At 41.6% G+C, this 25,676-nt stretch overlaps 2 protein-coding genes across 4 annotated transcripts in view; both read right to left on the bottom strand.

The window, feature by feature from the left end:
* Positions 1–728: 728 nt before the first annotated feature.
* Positions 729–12,789, bottom strand: cntn1b (contactin 1b). The gene is given in 25 exon segments (XM_026363208.1): positions 729–1,640; positions 1,722–1,878; positions 1,976–2,097; positions 2,184–2,373; positions 2,582–2,703; positions 2,821–3,073; positions 3,174–3,244; positions 3,348–3,497; positions 3,611–3,778; positions 3,891–4,014; positions 4,185–4,357; positions 4,500–4,627; positions 4,748–4,898; positions 5,032–5,149; positions 5,266–5,390; positions 5,483–5,667; positions 5,771–5,870; positions 5,962–6,174; positions 6,268–6,363; positions 6,677–6,858; positions 6,963–7,089; positions 7,187–7,222; positions 7,348–7,366; positions 7,368–7,495; positions 12,678–12,789. Coding segments are annotated over 24 exon segments (3,129 nt in total). The 5' UTR covers positions 7,404–7,495; positions 12,678–12,789; the 3' UTR covers positions 729–1,557.
* Positions 12,790–13,349: 560 nt separating this feature from the next.
* nrcama (neuronal cell adhesion molecule a) overlaps positions 13,350–25,676 on the bottom strand; it is a 38,327-nt gene continuing 26,000 nt past the window's right edge. For 2 of the 3 annotated variants that reach the window (XM_026364493.1, XM_026364494.1), the window contains 20 exons: positions 25,524–25,635; positions 25,196–25,362; positions 24,941–25,088; positions 24,713–24,837; positions 24,514–24,543; positions 23,686–23,787; positions 23,288–23,485; positions 23,135–23,205; positions 22,835–23,060; positions 22,438–22,553; positions 21,395–21,602; positions 20,880–21,002; positions 20,606–20,782; positions 20,379–20,411; positions 19,742–19,807; positions 19,040–19,162; positions 18,743–18,898; positions 18,164–18,295; positions 17,979–18,057; positions 13,350–16,528 (listed from right to left, as the gene is read on the bottom strand). In XM_026364493.1, the coding sequence (XP_026220278.1) occupies positions 16,294–16,528; positions 17,979–18,057; positions 18,164–18,295; positions 18,743–18,898; positions 19,040–19,162; positions 19,742–19,807; positions 20,379–20,411; positions 20,606–20,782; positions 20,880–21,002; positions 21,395–21,602; positions 22,438–22,553; positions 22,835–23,060; positions 23,135–23,205; positions 23,288–23,485; positions 23,686–23,787; positions 24,514–24,543; positions 24,713–24,837; positions 24,941–25,088; positions 25,196–25,362; positions 25,524–25,635 (2,627 nt within the window). In that variant the 3' untranslated portion in view covers positions 13,350–16,293. The remainder of the gene's footprint in view (positions 16,529–17,978; positions 18,058–18,163; positions 18,296–18,742; positions 18,899–19,039; positions 19,163–19,741; positions 19,808–20,378; positions 20,412–20,605; positions 20,783–20,879; positions 21,003–21,394; positions 21,603–22,437; positions 22,554–22,834; positions 23,061–23,134; positions 23,206–23,287; positions 23,486–23,685; positions 23,788–24,513; positions 24,544–24,712; positions 24,838–24,940; positions 25,089–25,195; positions 25,363–25,523; positions 25,636–25,676) is intronic. The other variant, XM_026364495.1, reaches the window with a different exon arrangement.

The following is a 25,676-nucleotide window of genomic DNA, read 5'->3' as shown; positions in this document are numbered from 1 at the left end:
TGTGATTGTTTGTAAATGATGGCAGCATTGATTTCAGCCTCACATGGGATTTTCTGTGTCTGTGTAATTTGTTTGACGGGAGGGAGGTAAAAAGAGAGAAATTCTGGTAATGGAGGTGGAAACAGGAGAGATAAAAGCCACCCACACAGGGACTGAAGTAGCGGATACAAGCAACCCTGCTTTAAAGCACAAACAAAAGCACGCAGACATAAAAAACCTTTTCTTTTTTTTTCTAAAACAGCATCATAAGATATTATGGACTTGCCGTTTTGATTATACTTGCACAATACAAGACTACAGCTGCACACAGTGTGAAAAAACTGATGCATGTGCATTATGGTGCTGGGCCAGAAAAGTGCAAGCGAAGGCAAACATGCATCTAGACTAAAAAATATATAATTTTTTAATCAGCACATTTTCCAGTGCTGCAAACCTTTATTTCAAAGACACTGTAGATGATATGTTACAATACAAGTTAAATAAAACAAAAACTTTTTTGTGTGCATTAGACTGGAGGGATGCTAATGGAAAATTTGAGCTATATCACAAGGATAGTCTGCCACCTGCTGACTGTAACCACACATTACACCTCAGTCTGCTGGCTCACAGCACTTAAGTCTGGCATCAGAGATGGACTTGCACTGCGTATACTGTATGTAAGTGTCTATTTAAGAAACTGAACCAGTGAGGGAATACAGTACACATTTAGATTGCTGTACTCTGTTTAATGGTTTTTGCAGAAAGATAAAACAGAATATGTGCATAAACATATATCATATACAGCAATTTCTTTCCAATCATGCCCTTACAGTTCATTCAAATATCACATTTTTAAAGTCAAAAACCTCAAAATGTCTTGCACGTGATCATTTAGCAATTCTCCACTTTACTTGTCACCCAGCACCTTTAAAAGTTTAGAAGTTAAAGGTTTCAACAAAAGTGATTATAGCTGATTATAGCTTATAGAATCTGTAGAGCAGTCTCCCTGTGAAGTGACTGAGGAATAATCATATTTAACTAGTCATATACTGTATCCCAAGGGAAAATCAAATATCAAATAGGCATAAAATATGCACAAAAATCACACATCTTTCTTTGCTCACTCTGAACTACATGCAGTTTTTTATACAGTTTTTTTCCATACTATTTCTTGAGAGTTTAAAGACGCTTCCAATAAATAAAGGTTTGTCTAGCTTATTACAACTCCAAACAGGTAAAAGCAGTTAGAAAATAAAGAAAATGTAATAAAATATCTGGCTTTGACAAAAAACATTTAGGATATTTTCTCACTATGTATGCTCAAAGCAGGGGTCCCACATTTTACTAAATGTCTCTTACAGTTTGTCTGATGACCTAATGGTGCATAAAAAGTGTCGGGATGAACTAATCCTATTTTAGCGTAACAACAACTTCAAGTATGGTGTTACATCAAAACAGATGCATGATGTAGGATAGTCAGTGTGAAGAGTGTTTCGAGGTGAAGACTGGATCTCTAGTAGGTCAAAATATCTGTTTCCCAGAGTCTTTTGTATATGTACAGTGTCGCTTGTGGCAAGGTTACATTTCCAATCCTGCAATGCACAGCGCCAGCAGCACCAAGGAAACCAGACTTAAAGTTGGTGTGTTCATTGATGCTTTACCTGAGGAAGCAGACACATGATATTATGATATAAATAGAGCTAATTAGCTAATCATTTCTGTTTTTGTTTTTTTTGTCTTACCCTGAATCCTAATCTTCCTGACTGGTCCATCTCCTCCTTCATAACGGCCACGCACCATCAGCTCATAGTCTCCAACCTGAGGCATGGGGAAGTCCATGAAGTGCCAGCCGGTGATGTAGACCTTCCCATAGATGTAACCTGTCTTTCTGAACATGACCTGGGAAACAACACAGGAAATTCCCTGTTACTTCCATGCAGGTAGACAAAACAACAAATGTAATCATGCTAAATAGATAGTAGCCTTTCACACAAACCTTGTAGTACAGGGGAAAGGAAATATTGCCAAACCAGTCGTACTGGATGTGATCCCACCACACGTACAACCACTTTCCCGTCCAGGTGATGTAGCGCCACATCCTGGGAGGCTCTGGTGGTGCTGTATGATATAATATCCATATATCATTAGAATATGAAGACTCACTAGGTAATTGTTGTCTGCAGATTGAGAGTAATCAGTCTTACGTGGTCTCTTTGTGAACATCTCACAGTGTTCACCAGGAGGTCCAAGGCCAGCTCCATTGAAGGCACGGACCTCGATGAGGTAGTGTGAGTCTGGCAGCATGTTCTCCAGCCGGGTCTGATTGACTGTTGCTGGAACAAATATACGGTTGGCTCCCGGCTCTGGGTCATCATACTTTCTCCAGTACTTAACCTGATTGGCAAGAAAAATTAATTGTTGCAATTATGGATAAAGAGAGAAATGTTGAAGCTGGAGTTTTTGTTACACTGTCAACTAACTAACTAACAATTGCATCACGGCCAAACTATGGTGACAAAAAAATGGTACATTATAGATTTTATAGAAAATATTTACATAATGTATGTAATGTTTGCAAGATGTAAATCAACAAGTTTTAAACCTGGTATCCCTCAATGTACTGCTGCAGGCCTGTTCCAGTGTCGACTACTGGCAGCCACCAAACCAGAGCTTCAGTGGAGGACACTGGCCTAGCATACACATCTGTTGGAGGCTCTGTAGGGACTGGAGAGGACAGGCAAAAGGAAAAGGAAAAGGATGAGAAAAGATTCAATGTCACATCCTTTATTTGTCCTAGAAGATTTAAGAACTCAAAATACAAACAAAAAACTAAATGCGTACCATCCCGTGGGTAGTAGATGACCTTGGTTAGGCTGTATGGTCCGTCTCCTTTCACATTGAAGGACTTGACCTTCACCTGAAACTCTCGCACCTGGAAATCTTCCTCAGTGGGAATGAAGTAGGAATCTCTATGAACATATCGCCTTGTCTCAGGATCTGAGATGGTCTCATACCACCAGTCATAAGCGTCGTGAGGCTTGAATGCCACTATGTAGCCAAACTTCTTGCCGTAGAAATACCATGGCTGCACAGGCTAATGATCGGCAAAAGAAGAAAGAAACACCACTGTGATTGTGTTAATGTAAAAAATATATGACTCGATAGGGTGTGGTGTGACCTGAGAGCCTACTTACTGTCCATGTGATGACAATCTCTCCATTTCTACCTCCATAACCTGCTACGTCAGTGGGGGACACGACTGGGGCTGAGAAGAAAAAAACATAATCTATCACTGTGTGTCCCCCACAGATGGCAAGCTTTAGTTTTGACTTATGTAGAGACGCCAAACGTTAGTATTCTCTCCTTACGAGCATCCCATGTTTTGATCTTGAGAGAGGGGATGCTGGCCTCTCCGGAACCATACTCGTTGGTGGCAATGATCCTGAACTGATACTCCATCCAGGGGTACAGGTCTGTCACATCTGCCCTCTCCAAACTGCCATCAAGAAATGCTGGAGCTAAGGGAGGCACGAGAGTGATAGTAGATTTAACTAACAGGTTGAAGCAGTCAGGTTCACTTCACCACAACTATGGATTGAGGTGGCCCGTCCTGGTCGAGAGAAGTACTCACAGGTGCTGGCATTCTTCCAGTCATCTTCATTCAGAGCCCAGTAGTGCCTCGTCTGGATGGTGTAGTAGTGAATGGGGCTGTTATGCTCGGCTCCTTTAGACCACAACAACTTCACCCACGTGTCCCCGATCTCTTCCACCCGAATCACGCCAGGCGGCCCAGGGACACCTGGAGCACGAAAAGAAAGATGCATGTGTGACACGTGCAATAAGAAATTTAAAAAAGGGAAGCCCAAAATTTGGATCTGTAGTAATCTCAAGCAAGGTATGCTGGGACTTACCAACAACTCTGAGGTCAGCATAAGCAGTGTCACTGTCCACCACAGTCTGAGCCGTGCATGTGTAACGACCTTCGTGCCAGATCTGGGCATTCTTTATTCTTAAGTCACCTATGCCATCTTCATTCTGACCAGCAGAAAGCAAAAGGAGATAAAAGGAAAATAAAGAAAAGGGAATAAGACACATAGGTATTAGCCCAATGTAGGCAGAAAATGTTCTTTTAATAATAGTTCATTAGCTGTTGTTAAAAAACTGAGAAACTATAACATGCTGAAGAGACCAGGATGAAGCATTACCACCACGCGTTCATAGTGTTGCCATTCAGAGTCAAAGTCAATCACTCTGAAGTCTATGGCCCAGATGAAGGTGATGTCCAGCATGGGGTCGAACGAAGCGGCGCAACTCAGAGTAACCTCATCACCAACCTTAACCTCAGTGTCTTCAGGAGCTACCGTGATGCTGGTGGCCTCTAGGAAGAAAAGTCGTGACAAATACTGTTTCGGTCAAAAGTGTCTATTTTAAAATGTGGCTGCTAAATATGACAATGTTTCAGAAATTTTTAAAATCTAGTTCAACAAGTGCAAGTGCAGTATTTACAAATGCACAGAAACCTGTAATGGTGAGATAGCCAGAGCTGTTGGCCTTTCCTCTGTCGTTTTCTGCAAAGCAGGCATAGAAGCCTTCGTCATTTTTGGTGGCGTTGAGAATCTCCAGACTCCCATCATACAAGATGGAAATGCTAAACATGAACATGTGAGTTAGAAGAAAGAACAAAGAACATCCAGTGCAACAGCAACAACGCTGAAATAATAGGAGTAATTGCAGTGTCATGGTGTCTTTCCCTATGACTTTCGCTAACCGTGAAGTGTTGAATAGTTGCTCTTTGCCCTTTTTCCAGGTGAAACGGGGCCTGGGAGCGGCTCGAGGTTTGCACTCGATCACCACGCGGCCATCTTTAGCTCCAAGAAGCTGCTTCTTCACAGGGTTGAACTCAAAAGTTGGCGCACAAGCTGGTGAAAGATTGAGTATAATTGTAGACTAGGAACAGTCATGAGAGGGTGTAGAAGAGTTAAACAGTAAAGTAATTCCCTGATAGGCCAATGTAGATAGAATATATATATTTTTGTCTTTATGTGGTCTCACCAATAACTCTGAGCTCAGCGTTGGCATATTTGATGCCCCAGTAGTTCTCAGCGATACACTGGTACATCCCTGAGTCTTCAAACGTCAGACTGGAAAACTTCAACTCGCCTTTACCATACTGTACACAAACCCAAATAGTCAGTTATGACTTGAAGGTAATTTCAGCTGTAAACACACAAGAAAAACTGAATATTCCCAGTATTTCCATAGCAGTAGTTAGCAATGTGTTTTCACCATATATCCATCTTTGTACCAGCGGATGAAAGGGAATGGTTTCCCGGAGGCCACACAGCGCATGGTGTGCTCAGAGCCGATGTCAATCTGAGTGTTGTTGATAGTTTCAGCCCATTCTGGGGCAGCTGAAAAAACAAAATCAGTGTTCATGTACTCTTGTTCAGTACCACACCACGTTTCTGTATTTGTTAAACCACACTAATGTAACTTTACTCACATTCCACATACAGCCAGGCCTTGTGCCAGTCCTTCCCTTTCGTGTTGATGGCCTCACAGTCATAAGCTCCTACATCTTCGTACTGCACGTTGTACAAATGAAGCACAGCTCCTGATTCACTGATCTCATGATTTGCTGGAAGGTCTGTGGAGTCCACCTTCCTCCAAATAATATGAGGGATGGGACTAAACCAACATAAAAATGGTTTGTTGTTAGGATGTACTGATTCTTAGGTAATAAAAGCAACCTTGTACTAATCATGCAATGTTAATGACTATAAAAACGTACTTTCCCAATGCAAAGCATTCCAACGTAATATTAGAGGCCAGCATGGCTGTAGTGTCTCCAAACTTTACCCTGATGTCTGCTGGATATTTCCTCTCCTCACCTGAGGCAAGAAAAGAGTAAATTTCATCCCAAATTAAAACAGAATCAGACTTTTTTCTTGTTGCGTTGCTTCACTGTTACTATCCACCAACCTTCGTCAGGTGGTAAAGGGATGAGGGGGATGAACTTGGAGAATACGCTTTGCCCGATGATGGGACTAGAAACATAACAGGAGTAGTTTCCGGCATCCTGAGCTTCCACCTTGGATATGTACAGATTCCCTGTCCTCTGGGAGACAAAGCGACGTCGATCTGTGTGCAGGAAAATTGGGAACTCATTGTAGATCCAGCGATAGGTCACTGCCTCTGCAATGAAATGAAAAAGGAAAATAAAATTAGAAGAAGACAAAAGGAATACATTAAAATGGTGGAGATGATGATATGGTAATCTGTACGTACGGGGCCAGGCTTTTGGAGGGGCACACAGCAGCACTGCTCCCTGTCCTTCCTTGACATACACAGGATCTCGCTCCTCATCAGAAAACTCCTCCAAAACTACACAACAGATCAAGATCAGAACAATTTTAATTAGCAGATGGTGAATCTGCAGCACAAACAATAAATAAGGCGAGCTTTAACGTCAACCATATGTTTCACAGTGTTCATACTACACTTTAGAACTGCACATTTACTAATTCAGTGTTAAAATAATATACTGCACTGCCACCAGAAACTCAAAGAGACGGATCAGCTTTAGTCTTTTCAAACATCACAGACAAGTGGGTGTTTCTTGAATTAGTATGTTTCAACTGGAACATTGCTACTTTTGGAAAATATAAATGCAGATGGATCATCTTTATATGCTCACATCCAAATGTGACCCTGGCTTCTTTGCTGATGACGGTGCCGTAGATGTTCTTTGCCACACAGGTGTATGTCCCAGCGTGTTTCTTCTCCCTGGGATTGGTGATAACCAGGTTCCCTCCCACCAGGCTGTAGTGCTCATCTGGCTGCTCCATCAGCTTAATTTCCCAGTTGTCACGTCGCCACCTGGTGGTAGTACAATACAATGCCATCAACACACACCATGCCATGCCACTCATTCAGTGGCTTTACATACAGTACATACAAAAATGTGTGTAAATGTGTGTTACCTGTATGAAGCTGGTGGGTTTGCCCGTGCCCTGCAGTTCATGGAGATCCTGCCATCGGGTGAGCCTTCAACATAAACCACATCTACAGGCTCCTCCTCAAAGATGGGGCCATAACCAGTTGCATCATCTGACAAATTAAACATAACAATTGAAATCATGTCGTACTCATTTGAAATCATGTTAAAACTTCATGACACATGTGCAACAATCTGAACTGAACTGACCACCAAATATTTTGGGTTCCCCAAACAGGACCGCCGCTAGGAAAATCAGACACACAGACAGATCAGTTGATGTATGCACAGTGGTTTTTATAGCTGTTTGTGTTGTCACTTCGAGAGAGCAGGTTTTGCATCATACTTTTAGGCATCACTTTGTTTCTTACCTGTGAGAGAGATAGAGGAACACGAGGGCCAGTAGAATTAAAGCATTGGAAGCCATGATGGTCAACAGAGCAACTTACTGTAGCCGTCACAGTCAAGCGGTTGGACACAAACAGAAAAAGTGGGATACGAGGCATGAACTGGAGGGAGCTGAGTAAAAGAAAGAAAGAAAAGCTGTCAAAAATGACTGAAAAAGAGAAGAAACAACTGTGTTTTATAACAACAACAACAGCAAATAATGTATTTAACTTCATATTCTGCCAGCACACTGATGACTGTGCATGACTTTCCACAACAGAAACAATAAGTATGACTAAATAAATTAAAGATCAGTTCTTTGTTGCCCTTGAATTTAATATCTTAAGAGTACACGGCTCCAGAACCTTTTTTAAGTGTCAGTGGTTGGGAAATCCCATGTGTTAAAAAGCTACTTTTCATATAACTGTAAATAAAATGCAAAACTTAAAGTATTAAATAGTAGGAAACTTATATGTATTTTTTTCCACCCGATGCCATTTTCGCTGCGAGTGAAATGAACCAACCAGAGAAAGTATTTAACAGCACATTAAGGAAACCAACACACCTGCACGGTGATCACGACAGTTCATCTCAGCTAAGATAAGCTGTGCCTGCCATGCTTGTTAGCCGAAGTATAATTATCACAGTCTCAACAAGTTGGTATATTGTAGCATGATAGCTACATAACTAAGTCAATGTATGGACATTTGTTCAGCCCTACTGAAACAGTTACTAAGCTGTTAGTAGGACTGCACTCTTCTGGACAGAGATCTCAGATGTTGATCCCGGGATCTGCTGGAGCCACTCTCCCAGTTTTGGGAGTTATAGCCCACAGTGTTCCCATCACCACAGGTACCACTTATGTTCACCTTCCACATCTTTTCCGTCTCTTCTTTCAGCCCTTGCTACTTCTCAAGCTTCTTGTGCTCCTTCTTCCTGATGTTGCTGTCTCTACATCGCTACAGCCCTGTGTGGCTGCAGTCGTAGGAACAGCTGACATGCTCTTTTCATTGCCAGCTGTTTAGTGTAGTGGTAAGATCACCACCTTCCATGTGGGAGACACAGGTTCGAATCCCACCTGTGGCATATTGCTGAATGTACATCTTAAAGAATGGCACCCTCTCACAAAAGTATTTTAACCACTGGTTAAAGCATAGTGGACTACATAATGTGACTTGTCAGTAGTGAGCACCTGAGCATAGCTGAATAGCTCAGTGGTTAACACTGCTGACTTGGTGTGGTAGGAACCAGGTTCAATTCCCTGTGGTGCACTGCTAAATGTAAATGTTAAACAACAGGACCCTGTGACAAAAGTATTTTAACCACTGGTTAAAGCCTAATTAACTGTCATCCGGTCTTCCCGTGTCTACAAATGTGACCTCCTAGCAAGGTGCACATGAGCAAAGCTGTGTGGCTCAGTGGTTAACACCTCTGACCTTGGTGTGGTAGGAACCGGGTTCAGTTCCCGGCAACAGTGATAGTTGCACAGTGCTCACTTCACACCTAATGACTGATTAGGTACAAATGCTACGGCAGGGGGAGCCAGGACGCCAGGACATGGGGGATGCATCACCATCCCCCCAGTTAGAGAGTGGGGCCGAATAACAGAAGACGAAGAAGACCTGAGATAGACAGAAGAGCTGGAGATATAAAAACCATTAGAGAAGTACCTTTGAAAGTCTGAGAGATGTGAACGTGCAGCACAACACAGACTAGAGATAGTTAAGAAGGGTGTCCATGGTGGGAGAGTGTGGAGCGCAGCAAAGCTTCCTTAGAATTTTATTTTGTTAGTTGAACTTACAACCGTCAAGAATGAAACGACACTTAAAACAGCTGACTCTTGAGTTTTTCACATTTTTAGCTGTCATAATTATAAATTAGCTATTATAGTTATATATAATCAACTGATATATAAGCTGTAAAAATTATATTCTAAGGAAGCTTTGCTGCACTCCACACTCTCCCACCATGGACACCCTTCTTAACTATCTCTAGTCTGTGTTGTGCTGCACGTTCACATCTCTCAGACTTTCAAAGGTACTTCTCTAATGGTTTTTATATCTCCAGCTCTTCTGTCTATCTCAGGTCTTCTTCGTCTTCTGTTATTCGGCCCCACTCTCTAACTGGGGGGATGGTGATGCATCCCCCATGTCCTGGCGTCCTGGCTCCCCCTGCCGTAGCATTTGTACCTAATCAGTCATTAGGTGTGAAGTGAGCACTGTGCAACTATCACTGTTGCCGGGAACTGAACCCGGTTCCTACCACACCAAGGTCAGAGGTGTTAACCACTGAGCCACACAGCTTTGCTCATGTGCACCTTGCTAGGAGGTCACATTTGTAGACACGGGAAGACCGGATGACAGTTAATTAGGCTTTGACCAGTGGTTAAAATACTTCTGAATCAAACCTGGTTCCTACCACACCAAGGTCAGAGGTGTTAACCACTGAGCTATCCAGCTACACTCAGGTGCTCACTGCTGAGAAGTCACATTTGTAGACACGGGAAGACCGGATGATAGTTGACGATGCTTTAAGCAGTGGTTAAAATACTTTTGTCACAGGGTCCTGTTGTTTAACATTTACATTTAGCAGTGCACCACAGGGAATCGAACCTGGTTTCTACTACACCAAGTCAGCAGTGTTAACCACTGAGCTATTCAGCTATGCTCAGGTGCTCAGTGCTGACAAGTCACATTATGTAGTTCACTATGCTTTAACCAGTGGTTAAAATACTTTTGTGAGAGAGTGCCATTCTTTAAGATGTACATTTAGCAGTATGCCACAGATGGGATTTGAACCTGTGTCTCCCACATGGAAGGTGGTGATCTTAACACTACACTAACCAGCAGGCAATGAAAAGAGCATGTCAGCTGTTCCTACGCGTGCAGCCACACAGGGCTGTAGTGATGTAGTGACAGCAACATCAGGAAGAAGGAGCACAACAAGCTTGAGAAGTAGCAAGGGCTGAAAGAAGAGACGGAAAAGATGTGGAAGGTGAACACAAGTGGTACCTGTGGTGATGGGAACACTGTGGGCTGTAACTCCCAAAACTGGGAGAGTGGCTCCAGCAGATCCTGGGATCAACATCTGAGATCTCTGTCCAGAAGAGTGCAGTCCTACTAACAGCTAAGATACTTTATTTAGTTTGGTTAGTGTAGTGGTAAGATCACCACCTTCCGACATTTTGAAGCTGATAAATTGTCTGATAGGTCAACGGCATTTCTGAGTGTTTAAGCACGTCTCTGTGCAGGACACAGCTTAAATGATGATTTCTTGTAGAGGGGCTGTTTTACTAACGACCAGAGAAAATCTGATCACGTCTTAAGTACAGGACGGTCTGCTTAGTAACTCTTTCAGTAGGGCTAAGCCAAAATGTCCATACATTGACTTTAACAGTTACTCCTGTGCAATATGACGGAGGTTTTCCTTTTTCAAACTTTCCACACCAGAAACAATAAGTGCAGAACTAGCAGGATTCCTCCTGGTGCATATTAATGATTCAGGATGTGAGTGACTCAGCAGAACACTGCATACAGTCTGCACAGAGTGTCTCCACATAAGTTTGCACAGACACACTGCACGTGTAGCCTACACATTGACACACACCACGAAAACACTTGAGGTGTCTCTGAGCTCAACGGAAGGTAGCGCAGCAGCATCTTCACAGCTAGTCACACATTCTTATATATCACTTCTGCAAATGGAAATGGATTTTGTTTTGATTTATATATGTTTGGGATGCATATTAATCTGCACTGGAGGTTTTTGAGACTTATTAGTGTGGTGCCAAAATGCATCACAAAGCTTTGACACGGCACGAAACTCAGCTTAAAGCATAGGCTACATCCAATATTAATCCTCCTATAGTGTTATGGAGCATTAGGATATGTAGAGGAACAATAAATCTAGAGTAAGAAAAATCTACCCACCTAAAAACATCTTTGGTTTTGTGGTATTAAATTTATAAAGGGAATTGTTATGAAAGGCTTTCCTGCAAAATAGATATTGTTCAGGTAAATATTGTGGCCCTCTACAGCAGCCATCATCTGTCTTGGCTCAAAGATCGGCAGTCTCACTTCCCTCTACTAAATCATTCTGGATGTGAGAAGAAAGAAAAGAAAAGGTAGAAGAATAGTAGAAAGACGTGCTGCCAGACAGACACCTCTTATGTGCCTCTGCAGCCATGCCTGTCTCAAACACCCAGAAATAGAAAGAGAGAGAGAGAGAGAAACAGAGAGGGAGCAGATGCATACACCCAGTTTACAGCACATCCACATGCAGAGACTGCAGCATTGACTCCCCATGTGCACTCCTGATGACTCAACACTAATTTCACTACAGCACAGCAGCAGTTGGCTGCTACTATCTATCCTATACTAGTGTGGCTGTGTTTCTTTAAACCGTCCATGACAGTTTTAGACATAGCTTTGGCATAATAGATTACAGTGCAGCAGCAATCTGTGTGTGTTTTTGTGTTTCCCCTGACAGTAATCCCATCACAGATCCTCTTTGGACAGACCAGCAATATTTGGGTCAGTATTAAGCCCTGTGTCTGGTGACTGGGAGTCTGGATAGTGACTGCCCGAATAACAAATGTTAACTGTGATTTTATGGCTGCAGAAAATCAGCATTAAAGTGAATGTCATGGATGGAAAGATTTGTTCCAATGAGTGCCACAAAATACAAACAAACAATTAAATGAGGGCAAATGTTGAGGGTCTGAGAGGAGGAATGTTATATGACCAGTGGGGCTCATTGAAGTTGATGTTCAGGTACATTTTTAGAGGGTCTAGCTGTGCATATGCTAATACAGCAGCTGGAAATGACACATTGCTACAGATGTATTGACAGTACTCTGCAGGATACAGCATGCAAACAATGTTTCCTTATTAAGGGAGTTGCTCTCTTGCCCGTGAAGGACAGTTACCAAAAAGATGTCATGGTCCATCCAGCAGAGCTCTGCGCCCTTGACGCATACGCTATCAGACACTTTCACCTTGCATCTCCTCCCTGCATCCACACAAACACACTTCCTAATTTGAACATGTGCTGTTCTTGACTAAATCTGCAGGATGACCAGACGCTGACACTCCTTCAGAGGACGCCAGCCTCTGAAAGTAACTGCGCAGCCCCTTACATCACTTCACCTCTATGACGACTGAGCGGCACCGGTAACGCACTGCTCTGCATTGCGGTACTCCTGTGCCGGTCCATTTATCCTCTACAGTATCCAACCTATACCCGTTTTATCCTAGTGAAGCCAAACCTCAGAGTCAACTCATGCACACACACTCATATGTGGTGTCGTTCTTACCTTTAAGGCAGAATGGGTAATTTCAGTACACTATCCGCATGGCACACCTGGACCCGGACCCGCATCGTCCCACAGCCCACCCGTCGGAGTGTCCCGTTCAGATGAACTTTTCTATTGGAGGAAAGAGGGTGAGTGGCACCTCTGGGTGGCAGTGATGATGTGGCTCCGATTGGTTCACTAGGCAGGGGAGGATCGGAGAGATGCGCGATGGCGTGATACTCAGAAACTAGGAATAAAGCCTTTATGGCATCGTTTTTTAAATTAAAAGCTAGACAGCATTATTAGGAGTGATTTGTAATATATTATTTAGGTGTAATGCCCAATGCATGGACACACATGTTAATCCTGCCAGGATTCATTTTTGCAGGATCATCTCAGTACTGTGTAAAAACCATGTTATACCAACTATCATGCACTAGGTGGAGCTATACACACACCTTCTTGTGGACTTAACTAAGTTTTTTTAATTGCAGGAACAATCAACTGTGAATGTGTGGCAAAGATGGTGTCAGCTTTTCCAGTGAGTTTTGCCTCTTCTCTGTGTGAGCCTGGGTGGAAACAAAAGCAGAGCCTGAACCTATGGGGTCAAATTCAGTTTCAGCTCACTAAGTCCCTGTGGTGGAAAAGTCCAGGAAAGGAAAACAGCAGTGATTTGAAATCATGAAGCCAACATTTATTTCTTTTTTTTCCAACTTCATTGAAAATACAAAATATTTTGCAACATTATATTGTAGAGTAAACCATTTCGACAGCCTTTCATGCTTCTCATGTAGCTTCAACATTAACCAGAATGTCATATTATATCACATATTGTATGTTCAGTCACTTAGAACATTGCATTCAGGGTATTCACACTACATGTGCCAGTCCGCTTATCTGTCCATGCCAGCTCCATATGCTCCAAATTACAGTTTTGTTTTTAAGTGAACACACTTAAAGAGGATGAGTCGGTTTCAGGAGATGTCTAGCTGTATTCAGACACCAGATGTTGTCAGTTTGAAACGGCACATCCTGTTTAAGAACATGCCTTTTAAAAAAATAATAATACAGAAAAGATGCCTGAACTGTCAGAGACAGAAACGACACAGGTGTCACAAGAGCTCAGTTACAAGTTAAATAATCTCTTCTGATACCTGATAGGCTAAACGTTTGAGCCAGCAAATTCACCTGACAGTAAAAAACAAAAATCACAGCAAATGAAAGAGTGAAAACTGTAAATAGTCTTATCTCACACAATGCAATATGGCCCCCCTTCCCTTCCCTCTATGCAGCAGAGGTCAACCTCTCATCCTCCACGCAACTATACTCAATTTATGCCTTTATTTACAAAATAGAATACAAATATCTACATGTGGAAAAGCTGACACATTGAAACCTAAAAACTTGATGCAAGTTATGATAAACCTAAGACATGTAAATGTTCTCTGACAGAAAAAAAAAAAAAAAGTCTCCTGTGCAGTGGGAGCAGACTGCTTGACACACGTCAGAATTATAGACCGTCATCCACGGAAATAGAAAGTGATAGTATACATCACGCACGCTTTAACACAGGGGCATGCATGTACAGTACACACATACACATACACACGCTCATGCACCCACACATTCACTCACACACACACCAGCTTCATTCATATACAGTAATATAAAACTAAGTGAGCTGCTGCGCTCAGAATGTGACAACGGATACAAGGTTCAATGCAAAAACCAAAGTCACCAGTGTGTTTTACCATTTGCAGTGACGTAAGCAATATTTTCAGTCATAAACAGATACACTTCACATTCAGTATCATTATGCCCCTTCTTTTGTAAGTGCTACCACCAACAGTAAATTTTATTCGTATTATAGTCTACAGGGTCCGGTGCCCATTAGCAGTTACCTGGTAAGTGGGTTGGCAGTAGTTTAGTGCTGCTGTGCAGCAGCTCCTTACAATTAATGAGTCAGGAGGAGAGTGTTTGAAATGAATACGAGACACGATGATGCCCATGCTGACCTCAGGTTTCCGTTTCCCCATATACTCCACTTACGTCCTCTGTGGATGGTATTATTTGGTGTTCTGCTTGTATAATTTATATAAGGTGATGGTGAGCTTACAAAAAAAGGAGAATCTATTAGCTATCTAATTTATAGCTGAAAAAGATACCTCACAACTAATGTGGGTGTACAATTGGTCATTTTAACATACACTTTGGACAAATTCATATGTTGTGAACCTGTGGAGGTTTCCACAAATGCTCTGAATACTCACACCGCTTTAGTGGTGGTTTAATCAATTGGACTTTATGGATGATACAGTGTATATGAAGGCGAGCCACTGTTCTCTGCAAAGGCACTAGAAACCATGAGAGAGGTTCTTGATCATTATCATCGAAACCACAGTGTGTACGTTCATTAAATCTCACATCTGCTCTCTCTTCTCTGTCAATATACAAAGCAGATACGTAAGTGGAAATACTATTAGAAACAATAGTGGGTCAGTGGTTAGTTCTGACCATATCACGATCACCTACAACAGAGGTTGCACAGGGGCTCAAGCACTTGACAATAGCTCAATCAGTCTAACCTACACTCCTATTCGGTTAGTGCTGTGTAATAAGAGACATAGTCTTGGTCAAAAGGGACAGATTAGGAAGCTAAAGCAAGAACGAGAAGGAGAAAACGAGAGGCATAAAACAGACCAATTGGTGTGGGAGTCCTGGCATGGTTGGTGTGATAAGGAATGACTGAGCACTGAGTTCAGATTGTTTCTAGACAATGACTACAAATGGGCATCCCCAACCGTAAAATATAGCTTTCTTCTTATTCTATTACATCCACACAATTTGTCTTGAAAAGACATATGCTAGCTTCTACAGTATTTTGAGTCACAATTCACAGCAGTGTCCATAAAGACACAGCAACTTTCTCTCTATTCATAAATATATCATATGCCATAACACTTTGACCAGAAGAAGAAAAAAAAAAAAAACAATCAAGGGCATACCCAGTCACTAGTAGGCGTGCACCATATACAGTCTCAACATGAGGAAAGTGAAATACTTAATAGAATTCAAGAGTTACGCCGTGCAGATGTTTATGAATGCATATTTTCCTGCCTGGGGGTCATGTACTTTGATAAAATACATATATGGTTACATTGTGATTAGTATGTTTGCAAAAGAGATTAAATGGCACTAACACACACACACACACACACGCACACACACTTGGCCACACTCTGGGTCAGTCCGAGTGGTAAAACTCCTTTCTTTACATTCCTTCCGCTTTTCTATATTGCTTCCTGTCTCCTTCCTTCTCCGCAGAGTCCTTGCATACCTCACTTCATGCCTTCTTCTTATGGTCATGTGGGATGTGGTGCTGGTCTTTGCCATGTAGAGTGTGTGTTGATCAAAGGAGGTCACAGTGCGACAGGGGCTGGCGGGTGATGGAGATGAGGGCGTGTCAGCAGTCTTGGTGACAGGTGGCCATACCCACCGAAGTGACAGCCAACCATGGTAAAAAGGAGGTGTCCACAACAACTATCACCTTAGCAACTGTCACCAAAGAGATGGTCACATTTGCCAGGGTGATAAGAAGTGGCCGTGGCAACTGTCGCAGCCAAGAAGAGGCCCTTTGTTAGACAAACGAGTTCATGGCATTAACAGGCGACGGGGCCTCCGAACTCTCGTTGCCTTCGTGCGTGTCTTTCTCTTTCTTGCCGCTGTACTGGCCGATGAAGGAGCCGTCCTCATTAAACTGGCCATCCCCACCCTCCCCGTAGTCCACCAGGCTGTCGTCACTCTCGTCACGGCGCACCGTCCCATTGGATGGTGTCCGACTGCCCTTCAGCGGCTTGTGGTCCTCTGTGTCACTATAGAAGTAGGAACAGGGGGAAAGTCAATGTCATTCGTTACATTTGTCTGTAGTGGTCAGAAACTCTGGTGCCCACACAGGACAGGTTCTTATTTATATTTTATTATTGGTTTTGTTATTATTGGTAACTTATGCCTCATATTACTCCACTTGTACAGTGGAGCATCTTAGCTCTATATAGTATTAGCTGTTGTTTGTGCTGTAGTGATTTAGGCCTGGGTGGTGTTAAGGATCAGAGTTAATGACCACTGTCAAAGAGGACTTGCGTGCTGTTCAGTCCTTTGCAATACCAAACCTGTATTAGAATGCAAATTCCTGAAATTAATTTAATCAATATGCATTCAGCTTACATGCAAGGATCCAAAATGCAATTGTTTGAGAGATGACATTATTAGTACCAATTTAAATACATCCCAGTTTTGCTTAAAACCCTATTCTATTCAAACTCTACAGTTAGGATCATACAGTACAGCTGAACTCTAATTTCAAAATCAGTGGATTTATGCTTAAGATCATTAAATTATCAAAAATAAGTAAATGAAATAAGTCAGAGAAGTGAATGCAGCAATATTTAATGTCAAATGTAGTGTTAATGTTATAATATAATGTTATTGTGCCGGCTATGTCACAGCAATGCATATGATGACATAGTAAACAGGTAGGATTGATGAGCTGTCTCTTTGCTTTAAGCTTCAGTTAAGTGAAAAGCATAGATTGAGATATACTGTGCAAACTGCATGCTGGTTTTACCGCATCTCCTCTTTACTGTACCTCTCCATAGACCTGAACCCCCCCCCAACAAAAACAAAGATCAAAATGGAAGGACACATGAGAAGCAAATCATAATCCATAATAAGTGTATATTCTTTTTTTTGAGCATTTCTTAGACACAGACAATGATTTTAGCTTTACAAGACCAGACATGCACATGGAAGCATTAAAAGCACAATGACATTAGCAGTAATAGCTGAAAATACACTAGAGGTTTCTAGTCTTCTAGATACCTGACAAACTAAAAGCTAATTAATCCTCCATTTATATTTTTAGAAATGATGAAAATGTGATGAGAACTACTAATGGTATTTTTTTCCATATGCTCTAAGGAACGTTAGCATACAATTGACTTGGGAAAGAGATGAGATCACTCGTTAAAATTAACATATTTTGCAGTGTACAAAGCTTTTTTATTAGATGGCCAGAGAGCTGCTGCGTGGGTCATTATAAAGGGTTAACATGGAGTAGTGTGAATTTTGTCTTGCCTCTATGGAGTGTTTGGTAATGGAGTCTGGTGGGGAGAGTGTCTCCTCAGCCTGGTAAAATTGTCTACATATACAGTAGTACAAACATTCAAGTCAGACCACAATGAATGAAAAATAAAAGATCTTGCCGTGATCCTCTCTCAGCCATGTATTAGACTTTTCTGGCTGCTGACTTCGGTTTTCTCTCACCTGTACTCTCCAAATGTCCCATCATCCTCCTTCATGGGTTGGATCTCAGGGTCTTGATGAGCTTCTTCTTTCTCTTTCACTGTAGATTATACACAGTTTGTCTTTTCAAATTGCATCTAAACAAATTATATAATATGTTGATATAACTGTAGCCTGCATAGTAAGACTGATGATGTGTGCATTACCTGGATATTTGCCACCCTTGTTCCTCTTAATGAAGCACACTATGAGAAGCACCAAGATGAGGAGAGCAATGGCACACATCAGTCCAATAAACCATCCCTGAGTGGCGATGTCTACCTGCCGACTTGGTACAGCTGGACACACAGAGAGAGGAAGGGGAAAAAGACGGAGATAAAAAGAGTAAGCATAACTGTCAGTCCTAATTTAAATCTAAGATGCTCGAAATGATGGTGAAATCAGTTTTCCTCATGCTGAGCAACACTGAGATTAAAAGAGGCTGTAAACATTTAAATGGGATTGTAAAATGAGTTAATAAGCAAAGATCGATTAGATGCTGAAAACAGGAAAAAAAAAGAACCAAAAGGTAAAATAAGGGACCTGTTTGTGATGGTTTTAAGAGACATGCATCAGACCACATTGATGGTAACTTCTGACATGCTGACTAGCAGACTATACTACTGTACATCCATGTCTGAATGTAGAGGAAACACTGGACGTCTGATGATGAGACGACGCTGACACAAGAATGAGACAAGCAAAATATTAATACTATACACGTATCCTGAGGCATGCCGCCTCACCTGGCACTGAAACCAACACTTCGTCTGTGCTGTGGACTGTTGAGTCGACCGGGTCTCTAGCTACCACACGCACCCTATAGGATGTCCCCGGCTTTAAACCTTTAATCATGTGTGAGTGTGAACTGTTTACCATCTCCTTTATCCAGTCCTCTTTACCTAGAAATGGTGTAGTGGATGGAGAGGAGTTAGGTCCAGGAATCAAATGGGAGACGTAATTATCTGAATGACTCTATCGACAGTCAATCAATGCATGCACTGATGTTTTGACATGACTGTAAATACAAAGGGAAGCCTTACTGTTTTCTACAATATATTCCACATATACATTTTTATGATGTCCAAAGTATTCCCAACTGATCACAGCACCGTCCTCCGATACAGACGTGTTAACTGTGCCAAATACAGGGAGTACGGGCAGCACTGAGCAGTGAGAGAGAGAGAAAAAAGTGTTTTTATAGGACCAGTTTCAGTCACTTGAATTTCTAACTCAAAACATCAAAGTTTACTGCATCACAAAAGGCTATGTCCATAACATCTCCAGGTGAATGTTAAAATATAGTGTACAACAGGCCACAATTTAATTTATCTAGCCGTCTGTCCCACTTATTATGTACTGTGTGGAGTTTTAGTTTTAACCTGCAGTTTAATAGCAAGAGAACCACTAGGAGTGTTGATCATGCCCCAACATAGAAAACAGGCCAGTAATAAAGTGTATGTGCAACAAAAACACCATCTCAGTAACATGAGAGCAATGTAACATAAAGCAACCATTTCCAAACTGTAAGGTTTCCTTAAAATACTAAAAGCACCATCACAATCTTAAGTAAATTAAGCCCATTCTTTAGAAGCATAATAGTCTGATAGTGATAGTCCTTTTTTACTTTTTTTTTTTGGTGCTAGATGCAAACATTTGCTAAGATGGGACATTTTTGCAGCACTGGACTTTTGGGTCGGTAATTGGGGAGGTACAGTAGTAGGGGACACAGGGAGTGATTGTACCCTTGCGAAACTGGGGAGGCGTAGACTGAGTGATGGGAGAGGTTGGATGAGGGGGCTCTGTGGGGCCTGAAAGAACATGGGAAAGAGTGAGACAACACACGCATACACATCACAACTGCAGAGTGTGTGCTGACATGCAGAATTAATCCTGAGTGCTGGGATTCTGAGTTATAGCATGCACATTAATTGCTTCAAATCGATCCTTTTAGTTAATTTACTGTGTGCACAATTCATTAACCAGCTCCTCACTTTATAGCATCTGAAGGTTAATAAAATGTGTTAGTCTTAGATGGGAACAAACACATCCAGAAGTATCATGCAAGGGGCGTCTAATGAAAATATATTTATTTGAAGCATATAATGAGAAAAGGACAGCAAGCAAAATATATTGGAATCCTATAATTTAGACTATGATACGGTACATACAGCCTAGTCTATCAGAATATGACACAAGAAGGTCAGCTTCTAGGTAATGTGTCGCACTTAGACTATATTTATTCACAGAAGGAGTTTGCAAACATGCTAACTTATGAACATGCAGGGGATAAATAAATATAGTATCTATACTACATTTAGTTTCCGTTTATCTCTTGATATAACAGCATGCAGATATTTTCTGGTGGCAAATGCAGGTTACCTTTGCCCGGCTTTACAGTGGGCTGAGCATAAGCTTCAGAGAGAAAAGAGAAGATAGAAGCGGTGTAAGGGGGTAAATGAAGAATGCAGTCGAGCCATCACTGGAATGTCTAATATCTGCAGTGGCACTGTGACTCTTTACATTTATTTCGGTGGTGATATAAGACTTTTTATCCTATTGGGCTTGAGCTTCACAAAAACATTAACGCTTAAACATCATGAACTCACCTGTGTCTAAGACTGTGAAGGCCTCTTCTGTGATGGTGGGCCCAGAGCCCTTGATTGTCTTTGCACTCAAGTAAAACTTGTAGAGCATGCTGGAGTTCAGGTTTCCCAGGGTAAAAGAAGTCTCATTGGATAGAAAGTTCATGACCTTGACTGGTCCCAGTTCGCTGGTGTTGTTCACTGCAGAGATGGAAATGTTTAGTGATGAAACAAACAGATGGACTATCTGCTTAAACAGTGCTCTATACTGTTTCAGTATACAGGTAGTGAGCCATACCTGGTTGGTATTTAAGTGTGTATCCAGCGAGGCGTCCATTGTTGTTCATTGGAGGACCCCATTCCAGACTAAGAGAGCCCGAACCAGGGTTAAGGACATTCAGAAAAGAGGGAGGTCCTGGAACTGAAAACAACAACAGAACCGCTGTCACAGTGCAAACAGAACCGCTTAGCATTTACACAGCAGTTTTTACATTTAACAGTTGGGGTCTTTCATAAGATTTAAGAGCACAAGTAGAGGGTTGCTAGGGCGTTTGGTGGTTGCTAGGATGTTTGAGATGTGTTCTACAACATAATTGCTTAGTCTATGGTAGCTTAGGTGGTTGCTATGGTAATTCTGCATGGTCTTGGTGATGGGGTGTTGCCATAGAAATACTATCAGTGTACTAAACCTCTTGTCGTAAAAATGTTTGGTTCCTAGTATGAGTTTGAAAAAGGTATTGCAAATAACAGGAAATAATTTTTTTTTTTTTGCTATAGCACAGGACCATTTGAGTCAACTCCAGCCATACACACCTCCCTCAGGTGTCTCAAATGTCTTGACAGGACTTGGAGGTCCTTCTCCTTTGTTATTCAAAACCCTGATGAAGAGGCTGTAAAGGCTGTAGGGCTGGAGGCCTGGCAGACGTCCCTCGCTACGGTTCCCACTGAACGTCAAAACCTGTTCCTGCAGCTCCTTCTCGTGTTCCGAGTCTTGCAAGCCACGGTCACGACGGTAGTAAACCTAGAGGAAAACCTGACGTTTAGCTTGTTATGTTACTATTTTAGTTGTTTGGCATTTATAGTTGTCCCCACTAACATGGTACAATACGGCTCTCGGACTAAGCTTTTGTCTGGCAACTCAGGTCAGATCTACATCTCTTTAAAGTTGCTCAGTGAAACTTCATATCCTGACCATGACTCAGAGTTACTGAGGCACACTGGGCTTAACTGCTTATGTTAACTCAAGATCCATTCCTCTGCACACAAACGGACATGCATGAAAATATTCTGTGATGTTTAGATCAGGAAGCTACACAGTACATATGTAAGAGAAACATGAACTAAAATGTTTTGTGCAGCTCCAACGCTGCCTTCAGCACAGTTGTTACAGAACAAAGAGAAGCAGTGCCGATATATACATTCCCCAAACAACTCTGGATGCCCATCATCATCATTACTTATAATGCAGAACTGCCAAAATAAAACCTCTGAGTGTATTTATGTCTTTGATTTTATTTAACTCAAACTAAATTAGATGTTTATTTGTATTTAATAGTGTTATTGGTCACTCTGTTTTGTTATTTAATTGCATATTATGGCCATAAGCTTAGAACATTTATTTTGATATTTCTGAGAGCTCGTCCTCATTGGATAATTGATAAACTGGCAGCCATTTTGTGGAGTGTGTGTATATATATATATAGGCTGTGTTTGCTCTCACTCCGTAAAACCACTGATGTGATCCATGTGCTGAATTGAATGAACACAGAACAAAAAAAAAAGCATTGATTTAATAGGCAAATGAAAGGCTGCAAACAAGACATGATGTATAAATATATTGATTTATCAAACAATACCTTGTATCCTTGTAGTTTTCCCCTTACTGAAGAGGCAGACACAGGCTGCCAGTGAACCTCTGCTAGTGTACTGTTATGAACCATAACCTGCATGCTGTCAGGAGGAGACAAAGGCACTGCAAAATATTAAGAGAGACAGAGAGAGAGAAGTTATTCAAGATGTTCTTTCAGGTCACTGCAGTAATGGAGATCTATATTTGTTTTCCAGAATGAAAGCTTTGTATCCTCAAGTGGCGTAACGTACACGTCTAAACTACCTACTGCACACCGATTCAGATCAAATAAAACGGCAGCACATACAAAGAAAGCATGCAAGTGCAGAAATTGATGCTTGATTTGAGTGAATTTCTGTGTTGAGCAACCACAGAAACGCACAAAAAATGATCAGTTCACTCACGGTCTTCTCCAGAGTACCCAGTCACTACTTTAGGCTCAGGACCGTTGCCATAATCATTCAGAGCTTGAACTTTAATTTCATAGGGCACAAAGGTTGGCGTTCCATTAACGACAAACTGCGAAGCGTTGACCACATTCATGGATGACCAGTCCTCCTCCACGTCCTTCTGTCTCCACTGCACTTTGTATTCCAAACCCGGCCCATTAGACTGAAATCCTGTCAGTGCCTGTACAGATTAATTTCAATTAGCCAACAGTTACTCCACTGCAACCAGAAATCAAACAATTAGAGATAACTCACTGTCCAGGAAATGACTAAGTTGTCCGGATCTGTTCCTGCTCCTTGAACATCTGATGGATTTTCATCAGGAGCTGATGAAACCAAACAATTACTGCTCAGTTTATCACAACATTTTTACACTCAACAGAACGATATTTTCTGGTAATTCACTACCTGCAGGGTTGGTCCTGTACTGCCGTGAGGGCTGGCTGGGCCGGCTGTAGCCAACTTCATTCTCAGCCAGCACTCTGAAAGAGTAGTAGACGTATGGAGAGAGGTTTAACTGTGCCGTGGTGCTGGTTCCGGCAACCTCTGTGAGGTTGATCCAAACTCCTGGCTGGTGGAGAAGATCCTCGTATTGGATCAAAAACTCTGGAACATTAAAAAAATAATGAATTTGTTAATTTTTTTTGTATGTATAGCCATGATGGCTCAATGCTCCTCATGCACACAAGGTTCCTCCAGTTCTAATTCGTTTTTATTGTCCCTGATTTATCAGTCTAAGTTGGAAAGCAGTGGTAAAGTGCAGCATCATCTGACTGCTATGTAGCTGAACACTGAACATTTCTTACTGTGTGTGGGACTGTTGTGATCATCTCCAGGGATCCACGTCAGCTGAACGCTCCTCTCTGTTTGGTCAGTCAGTTCAAGGTCAGACGGTGGGTCAGGTTTCTCTGCACAACACAACAAGGAGATCAGAACCACCGGAAAATGAAACATTTGTGTTGACTGGATCTAGTTTTTGCTACAGTTGCCACGAAATTTTTGATGTTGGCTTGGGAAGACAACTTGTCACCCTGGTTATTAAAAACACACAGTTGTAAAAATGAGTAATTTGCTGTAGTGTCATTTATTTTTATGTCTATTGTAGCTAAGATTGGTTTGACATGTTAACAGGATTTCATCATGAAATCAAACTATTGCTTACATAAAAATTTAGCTACAACAAGCAGAGTTTATGAATATAGAACAAGTACCGGTACTGAAAGCAAGGCAAGCTTATTTTTACACCTTTTAATATTTCATGTCACAAGTAAAAACTGCTACATGACCATCGTGCACAAAAATGTTACTTATTAATGTTATATGATTAAAAATGAGCTCAATTAAACATGCACATCCAAACAGGTGTCTTCACTTCTGGTTGATCAGTCTGAGAAGAGGTCTAATCACGCAGGTTAGGTGAATACACCTGTGTGAGTGAACACGCCTGTGTGAGTGCACCATGGCAGTGTAGAAACAGAAAATATCTGCATGGTAAACTATGGAATACAGAACAAGATGAGTCCAAATAAAATGTGTGTGTATAAAATGAAGACAACGGGCTTTACAAACAGAACTAATGATTTTGTATGTTAGATGATAAACTGAAAAAACGCTGCACCATCGACATTGTTTACCGTAGACAATAGCTGGAGTAGGAGTTGCCTCTGTGACCGCGAGAAGCAAGGATAAAGTGCAAGAATAGGGTTAGATATTAGTGGCAGATATTTTAGAAACATCAGAAAAGCAGGAAAATTACTATGATAATGTGATTCTAAGTGTATTAATGAAGCCTGCCAGAAACCCCTGTCATCTTTTGTTAGGGTGTGAACATACCAACAACTGTCAGCATGGCGCTGGCTGAGTCCTGGTCCAGGGTGGTGTTCATGATGCAGGTGTAGGTGCCCTCATCTCCATCTGTCACGTCTTTGATGGTCAGACTGTCTGTGTCCACCTCAAACCTAAGTTTTACCAAACAAGATCATTTGAGTCATAAATTAAATTGTCATGTTTTTTCACAGTGTAGAGACTAAACGAACTGCCTGTAAACTGTGTCTTTCATACCTCTCATCATCTGGCAGCTCTCCGTTGTCTTTGAGCCAGGTCATGATGGGAATGAGTGATGGGTCGTGTTTGACTTTGCACTCGAACACGGCGCTCATTCCTCTCTGCACCACCTTGTACTCCGGCTGCTTCAGGATACGGGTGGGCTCTGGAAGACAGGAAATTAATAAATAATACAGCATGATGGATAATAGTTTTAACAGGCTACGAGTTGACTCATCAATCTCAGTCTATTGTGATAGGTCCATATCTGACCTTTAACTTCCAGGTAGACATGGTTCTCCTTGATCCCCAGATTGTTGGTGGCAATGCAGGTGTATTTTCCGCTGTTTAATGGCTGGGCCACATGGATCTCCAACGTGCCATTCTCGTGGATCACAAATGGGTCACCATTCTTGATACTGGTCTGACTATCTTTAAACCTGCACAAAGAGTATAGTTCATGTGAGCTTTGAGAAAATGTACATGCACATTACAATTAGTTTCTTCTAATCTTAGACAAATAAAAAATGGTTTTAAAATGTTTTTTGTTTTTTTTTTAATAAAAGGAAAATTCAGATAAACAACTCAGCCTGAATTCTACCATGTAATCGTTGGTATTGGTGAACCAAAGGAGGAACAGTGAAGTAGTGCAGGGTTGTTGGTGATGACCTGATACACTTGGTTGGGTGGACTTAGCACCCTTGGTGGTTCAGCTGTAGGAAGAAACACCACATTTTCAAAATCAGCATTCAGT

Source organism: Anabas testudineus, chromosome 23, assembly GCF_900324465.2.
Source record: "Anabas testudineus chromosome 23, fAnaTes1.2, whole genome shotgun sequence".
Taxonomy (NCBI): Eukaryota; Metazoa; Chordata; class Actinopteri; order Anabantiformes; family Anabantidae; genus Anabas; species Anabas testudineus.
This window is presented reverse-complemented; position numbering and strand designations above follow the sequence as displayed.